General features: G+C 35.8%; 1 protein-coding gene across 1 annotated transcript in view; it reads right to left on the bottom strand.

Annotated features, from left to right (window-relative positions):
• Nucleotides 1-230: 230 nt before the first annotated feature.
• The window catches only part of LOC137397278 (cap-specific mRNA (nucleoside-2'-O-)-methyltransferase 2-like), a 53,252-nt gene continuing 44,884 nt past the window's right edge, over nucleotides 231-8,598 (bottom strand). The window contains exons 11-15 of the mRNA XM_068083567.1: nucleotides 7,607-7,696; nucleotides 6,153-6,257; nucleotides 3,658-3,756; nucleotides 2,453-2,630; nucleotides 231-541 (exon numbers count right to left, since the gene is read on the bottom strand). Of these exons, the coding sequence (XP_067939668.1) occupies nucleotides 426-541; nucleotides 2,453-2,630; nucleotides 3,658-3,756; nucleotides 6,153-6,257; nucleotides 7,607-7,696 (588 nt within the window). The 3' untranslated portion in view covers nucleotides 231-425. The remainder of the gene's footprint in view (nucleotides 542-2,452; nucleotides 2,631-3,657; nucleotides 3,757-6,152; nucleotides 6,258-7,606; nucleotides 7,697-8,598) is intronic.

Genomic DNA, 8,598 nt, shown 5'->3' with positions numbered 1-8,598 from the left:
AACACTCAAATTTTGTCTATTGCCATCTTATTCTTGGTTGCCAATTACCATAAGAGTTGCCCCCTCAACCCTTTTATGACACTAAGTTTTCTAAATAAAAAACAGCATTGGGCTGTAAACAGAGACTTTTAACTGGGTAGGGACTAGTAGAAAAACAACAGTGCACTTTTTCAGACATAATTTAACTGCTTGTTCTGCTACAACTTTTGAAACAGATTTCGTGTGCGCTATATTCAGAAACCTTTTATTGGTTGTAAAGCTAAACATTAATTTAAAACGTATCTTAGTGTCACCTGTAATGTATATTGTACGCAGCATACACATAGACATACACATAGACATTTATATTTATCCTTAAACATATATATGTTTTCATGTGCTGATAAGTAATTACAAAAGAAGCAAAAATTTTGAGAAATATTTCATCAACTATCTTCAGAAATGCTTGAGGAACGCTGAGAAGTCTTCACCAAGTCATTCATAGCTCGTTTCAGAGTCTCGTTGTTAACGTCGTGCAGGAAGCAGCTATACAAGTGATCACCTGCAAGACACATGAAGGCTGTTTCAGAGGCAAAAAGAACAATTGCTCAGGCAGTGGTTACATTAACTAGCTAGTTGTTACACAAATAGCTGAATAAACCAATTATTCGCACTTCATGTACGGACGACTTGATTTGGGTAAGCGACCACACACAGTGAAGCTTCACATGCCTAGTAAAACAAGATATATTCACTTTTTCCATTTTAGCTACACAAAATGTTTAAAGAAATAAAATCTATGAAACTGATAAGAATTTTAAATCAACAATGCACCCCCTGAAAAACATTTGAATGCATAAAATGTTCCACAAAGAGGTCACAGAGGTACCGATGAGCACGCGTGGTTGACAGATCTATTTTTAGATGACAACATGTGGGTTGTGAGCTCAAACATTTATAGTAGTTAGCCTTGGCTCAAACATTTATAGTAGTTAGCCTTAGCTCAAACATTTATAGTAGTTAGCCTTAGACAACATCTTTTAAAGATGAGTATTCTTTGAGCTTAAATGATATTGAACATTGAATGCTGTGGTTCGTACATCTTTAATAGCAGGATTCCCACATCTTTAATAGCAGGATTCCCGCACTTTTAATAACAGGTTTCCTATACCTTTTAATAACAGGGTTCCTACTACATCTTTTATAGCAGGGTTCCTACTACATCTTTAATAGCAGGGTTCCTACATCTTTTATAGCCGGGTTCCTCTACTTTTAATAACAGAATTCCTGAACATTTGGTAGCAAGGTGGTATAGAAATCTTGCATTAACCCTTTCACAGGCAAGTATTTTTGGGCTATTTGAAACGCCCTGGTCAAATTAATTTTTTCAAAAATCGATTTAAAAAAAATCCCTAATACACTCTTATTCATGATACTGTAAACATGTATTATGTGTTTATGATACAGGTAAATACAAATAAACGTGTTTAAAGCCAATTCTTCTCATAACTGTTTCTCTAGCTATGGTACTTTTGGAAGCATTTGCCCTTGCAAAGGCCTGATTAGTATATAAATTTCTGGTAGTAGTCCAGGCACTATCATCACTGCCACCTCCATGAGTATGAAAACTTAGTAGCTTCTTCATCACTTTCACTCTCAGATTCCGATGCAAAATCACTCCAGTCACAATCTGAACCAGATTCACTGTCACTATTAGTTCTGGCTACTAACTCTAAAAAGTTATCACAATCAGCTGATATTATCCTATTACTGCTAGCACTAACACTACTCCTTGCAGCATTAGAGAGACGTGGGTAACTTCGTTTGGAGTGCGCGTCATGGCACTAAGAGAAAGTTGTTGCACTCTGGGAAAACATTCAGAAAGCAGGAACAAGCTACAAAAATTACCAATTTTATTTAAAGACGTATTTATTTCGGATTTTTCTTTCGTTCAATATTGGAAAAACGATCATTTTTTTTCTCAAAGCGGCTTATTTTTTTAGTTTCTAACAAATACCGATATATTGGAGTTTACTAAGAGTAACAAAATTTAACAGACAAAGGCAATAAGCCAATCAATAAGCCAACCGAAAATCGATTTTAAAAAACCGTTCGTGTGGTGACAAAATAGTCACTCTGCCCATTGTCGTCAGTATCGCAAAACGACAATAATGTCGCTCTGCCTGCAAAAGGGTTAAATAACTATTTCACACATTTTTGTGATTCCCGAGTAATAAAATAGCTATTTGTGCCTGTTATGACAACTCCAGACAGGTCTCAACTTTAAATGAACTGGCTGCCCTGAAGTCAGCCATACAAACTATACATAACAACCTTGCAATACTGCAGCAGTCTACATATTTTAATAATTAATATCTACAACTCATGATAGTAACATTTTTAACAATTATGTTATATTTGAGAGTTGAAGGGGCAGCCTATTTTTAAGAATAACAAGCCAAATATGTCTTACACTGTATAATAGTAGGTGTGGTCACGAGAGTCAATGCTGTCCAATCAGGAGTGAGAAGAGATAGCAAGCGCTTCTCTATTAGATCCAGACATACTGCATTTTCCGTATAAGAGATAGTAGAATGCTTGAACAGTAAAGAGGGCAGACAATTTGAAGAGTTATGCCCAGCGACAGCTACCTGTAAGAGAGGCATTCAATAAAAGCAGAGACTAGCTGACTGCATGACGATTCATCAAAGTAGTTTCCTGGTGAAGATCATCAACCAACCAGCAATTGTTATACTATAGAGAGCCGTGATAGCAATTGTCACACTATAGAGAGCTATGATAGAAATTGTTACACAATAGAGAGCTATGATAGCAACTGTTATACTATAGAGAGCCGTGATAGCAATTGTCACACTATAGAGAGCTATGATAGAAATTGTTATACTATAGAGAGCTATGATAGCAATTGTTATACTATAGAGAGCTATGATAGCAATTGTTATACTATAGAGAGCTATGATAGCAATTGTTATACTATAAATCTATGATAGCAACTGTTATACTATAGAGAGCTATGATAGCAATTGTTATACTATAGAGAGCTATGATAGCAATTGTTACACTATATACAGCTATAATAGCAATTGTTACACTATAGAGAGCTATGATAGCAATTGTTACACTATAGAGAGCTATGATAGCAATTGTTATACTATAGAGAGCTATGATAGCAATTTTTATACTATAGAGAGCTATGATAGCAATTGTTATACTATAGAGAGCTATGATAGCAATTGTTATACTATAAATCTATGATAGCAACTGTTATACTATAGAGAGCTATGATAGCAATTGTTACACTATATACAGCTATGATAGCAATTGTTACACTATATACAGCTATGATAGCAATTGTTACACTATAGAGAGCTATGATAGCAATTGTTACACTATAGAGAGCTATGATAGCAATTGTTATACTATAGAGAGCTATGATAGCAATTGTTATACTATAGAGAGCTATGATAGCAATTGTTATACAATAGAGAGCTATGATAGCAATTGCTATACTATAGAGAGCTATGATAGCAATTGTTAGATCAGCGTGACCTTCAGATGCCATGCTAACATTTAAAGCTGAGAGCATAGACCGTCTAGATAACCTGTGACTCATTACGCTGATACAATTTAAAAAAGGCTGCATTTATAATAAGTTACCTCATCAAAGCAATGCCAGAGAAGGTAGACAACTCCTGCTCCTAGTCGGAGAAGACAACTTATGTTGTGTATGAGTAGGTGATCTCCTGCATTCATTACCTGTGAATATGGCACCAATAGTTATATCTGATGAGTTATTTGATATATTTTATCTCTTAAGATGGGTCTGGTAAATAATAACTAGGGAAGTTTTCACAAGATAACGCTAGATCTGTGGTAACATATCAGGCCTTAGCTCCACAACTATTGCATCAAAACAACCATGAAGTTATGCAGCACAGTACACCGGTACAGCGTACACCACACTACAGAACAGCAAAGCAAGAAAGAGGCTACTCAAGTTCCAAATCTCAGTTTCTATTTTGCATTGTTACTACAAGGTCAAATCTATAATATATATAAATCTCAAAGTCTGTTGTCTGCTATGTCTGTCCAGATATAACAATTAGTATTTAGCAATGAAGAACCCGTAGAAGAGTTGATCTCGTAACCTCCCGTAAACCAGGCGATTAACCATTAAGCTATGCAAGATGCAATTAATTCATTGAGCAATATGTGTCGTTATTTTAGTTAAAACACACATAGCACCCTGCGTTACGGCGCAACATCACTAAAGCTTGCTCTCAAAACTTTTATTAGTAAGTTTAGCAATACTAGCTTACTCAAATTAACCAGGTAATGTGCCAGGTGATGACAAGTAGCGGGCAGCTACATTATCTACTACTGTTTATAAGCAATTTTTAATACCTGTGCAACGCCGAGCATTCCGATAGCCTATACTATAATGAGAGCAGTGTTTTTGGTCTGACCAAAGCCCTGTTTGAGAGGGCTAGGGGGGAAAAAGGTGCACCCATATGGGAATCGAACACGAGGCCTCAGATTCAAAGGCAATAACGCTATTTATCGCTTACACTATCTTATCTGTGCTTAAACAAAAAAGAAACACTGATGCATGCATTGAGCCAATAAACAATATGTTAAAAACCAACCCATCGTAAGTGTAGTTTTGATTTGCAAAATACGTTATTTTTATCACAATTTATTGTTGACAATGACCAGTCATGCTAGATGCATTACAGCTACAAAACTTTACTAATTTTAGATTTATGGACTTGGGTTATTAAACAACTACTAAAAGTTATGCATTTTATTTTATTAGTAATAATGATGCCGTAAACTGTAATAATATTGTTAAATCATTCGACTCGGACATGCTCAGTCTTTTCAAAATTCGCCGAAAGAGTGTCAATATCATTCTGCAACACACTTATGGTATTTTCCATAGCACCATCTAATCCCACGACCAAACACGAGCGAAGCGATTGCTTGGGAGCTTTATGATAGACGCATATGTGCACACAACTCACGAAAATTATTCATCAACACCGTCGCAAACCCTTGTACCGAAATCTCATCAACAAATTTAACCATTTTTCAATGAAGTTGTTTAGGTATAATAATGATACAAAACACATACAAACCTATTTAAATAGTTACCAAGTCTTTGAAATTTGTAGACAATATCCTACACCTTACCCATCTGATCGGATAATACATAACTAGACAGATTAATTTGGCCTAAAATCGCCATTAAAACCTGAAAAGCCATTTTTACTCAACATTAAGACCGGCCAACGAAACGCCGATAAGCCGTGTAACCGAGAGTAGAACCATTAAGTCGTGCGCATTTCATGAGAAAAACGTGCACATTTCACCAGTCTATGGCATTGCCCAATTGCCGAAGGTTTTTAATATCTTCCCGTTTTTAATCTCTTGCCAAAATATTTAATTATAAAATTGATTATTCAATTTTATAAAATTATTGTAAGATTTAATTATTAGAATAATCATTCGAATATATTTATCCAAAGGTTTCTGTAATAAACGTAGACCGTTTGAGGCGTAGACAGATTTACAGGTACGAAATTGTGGTACACAGTTTATCAGCCTATGTTTTTTTTGTCCAACTACCGAAGGTTTCATTAAGTTATTTAGAACGTTAGCCAAAATTCTTTATATCCTATGTACAAGCTATGGCCGAACTACAATGCCCCTTTATGATGGGAAAATTTTTTTATTTTGCTTCAATTTGCAGCAAACTTCTAGACGCGTGAATGCTGATGCTCGCTTTTTGTTACAGATCGCTATCAAAACCATTCTTCATTCAACACAACCAACTTTCAAACTGTGTATATTACACAGCAGCTTGCCATTTTACTTGTAATATTGCATTTCTCCTAAAGTTATAACGATTTATACGCGCATCTAACAAACATATTTTACTGAATACTTAATTGTCCTGGTAGAAAATTCACTTGAGTTAATTATGCGCACACGGATTAATGATGACGATCTCTTACAGTGCTCGGGACTGCCAATGTACTGCCTGGGACTGTACTAGTATGCATAAGTTATTAGGAGTTACAAGTCCAAGGCACAAAGAAGACGACTCCCTAATATTATATCCAGAACGAGCAGTCTAGCTTTTATCGAACCTTTAACAAAGCAGCAAGTGAGTTCAGGTCCGTTAAAGGATTATCCATCACAATCAGCTTCCTGTGGCTACCAGGAAGTGCTAGCTTGCTTTCACCAACTTGCTCCTACAATTATTACGACGATCAGAAACATTTTATAACACAGAAAAACCAAGACTTACCATCACTTTAACTTAAACATTTTTCAACTCATAAAACCTGATCACATATTTGTTTTTATATAGGAAGTAGATTTTAACAGACGAGATCTGAAGTTTCTCAAAACGCTAGTTTGTAAATCTGTAGACAGTTCTCCTTCACACTATTTGGTTCTACAAGTTGGAATAATAATCTTAATCTATATATATATTTCTCAAAGTCCGTCTGTCTGTCATTCCGACAATAGCTATTATTAGAATAACATTGTTGGGCAACAATGCTGACGCAATGTCATGGCCTACTGGCATTAGAAGCTTACTAACTAGCTTAGTGGAATTTTCCATTGACAATGTGTCAGGCCACTGGGCAATGGCTTGCCACTTGCTGGAGAGTTGCCTGCCAGCAAGTGGTAGGCAAATTTCATTACTTCTCATTGTTTATAAGCTGATTTTTAACACCCGGGCAATGCCGAGAGGCACAGCTAGTATTAAAATAAATTATGTTGTAGCTTTAACATGAACTGAACAAAAACTAATACCTTTGGTGGTAAAAGGCATAGCTTTGCTAAGAATATAAAACCAATTTTAAAACAAAAAAATCCGCAAATATTTGATTAGGCCACTTTGCAGTTATGGCGAGAAAGAAAGCGATGCTACGAAAAGAGTGCCATAAATGATGAAAAGTGCACAGACCGAGGGAGATAACTAAAAATAAAATAAAGAATATATTAAACACAAGTACAAAAAATATAAACTTTGTTATAAAATTCACAGTCCAAGTTGACAGAGCTTCAGATCTCTATCACCAACTTTACTTATGCGTGACGTGTCTCCTATATAGCCAAGGCTACACCTCAATTCGCTTGTCGGTTATGCAAAAGTGAAAAGAATATAACAAACCTTTTCATAATTACTAAACAAACACATCAGCATTTTCTTTTTACTAAATATAAACTCTCATGTACTACGGTCAAACCCTTATGTATTACAGTCAAACACTTATGTATTATAGTCAAACTCTCATGTACTAGTCAAAACTTTGTATTACAGTTAAACTCTTATGTACTATAGTCTAGCGGCTAGACTATAGTACATAAGAGTTTGACTGTAATACATAAGGGTTTGACTGTAGTACATAAAGGCTAGACTCTAGCTCTATTATTATAGTTAAACTCTCACTTACTACAGTCAAACATTTACATTGGATGTGTGCTTTGGTTTTCTATAATAACTGAAGAAGTACGCATAGTTGTTTCTCACACATTTCCATGTGACTCGCTTAAATTCTCAGCACTAGGATCTTGTTAGGTAACATACCCCGAGTCGTAAGTGCATCATCCGCTGGTAATCAGAAAGGGAAGCGGCAACCATATCTATTATTGGCTCTAAGACTGTTGTGTCTGCAGGCTACAATAAGTACATAGTTCCAAAACATAGTTAGAATGTAGCTAAAACTCATTATGGGGTCCATACATTCTAAGTTCAACATCTATTGCAAAAGTCAGTTTTACATCCATTACGAGGGTGAGTTTTACATCCATTACGAGGGTGAGTTTAACATCCATTACGAGGGTGAGTTTAACATCAATTACGAGTGTCAGTCAATTAGTAATGGGCATTGTCACAAATTTTGGTCTATTGCATCTATCATTTTAATTTTTTCTATACTTTTATAATTGGAAGTTGTCATCACATGCATACAAGCTCTTCATTTTATTGATTCAACTTTTTAGATATTATTTATATTCAAACTGCCATAAAACATGCCATAAAACATGCTCACTCATAGAGCGAAGAATTCTTATCAGATTTTTGACACAGACACATTTTCATTCAAGGTAGGATGAAAGATAATAGGAGGAAAAGTTGTATGTCACAAACAAGCTGCTATAGATGGGTTGACGAATTCGAGAATGGGCGAGAAGACATTTCTAATGAACCAAAAAGTGGTAGACCAGTGGATGTGAATGAACTCCAGACGCAGTAGCTGAGCTGGAGAAGCTGATTACTGATAAAAGACTTACTATAGATGATGTTGATGAGATATTTAACATGATACTCCACACGATATTCTCCATGAGCAGGTACCCTAGACTCCATGAGCAGGTACCCTAGATGCTGAGTGATGACCATGAAGCGCAGCATGTTATGGCTGCTAGAGAGCGTACTAGCAGACTCGAATCGGAAGGAGATACTTTTCTATCTATGATTTCAACCCCTTCACATAGATAGATGAAATTTAGGTGCATCCTTTACGAACCGGAATTGATAAGACGATGGAGTACAAACATACAGCCCTCTCCTGTAAG

This window comes from Watersipora subatra, chromosome 5, assembly GCF_963576615.1.
Source record: "Watersipora subatra chromosome 5, tzWatSuba1.1, whole genome shotgun sequence".
Lineage (NCBI taxonomy): Eukaryota > Metazoa > Bryozoa > Gymnolaemata > Cheilostomatida > Watersiporidae > Watersipora > Watersipora subatra.
The sequence above is the reverse complement of the archived record's forward strand: the minus strand, read 5'-3'. Positions and strand labels throughout refer to the sequence as shown.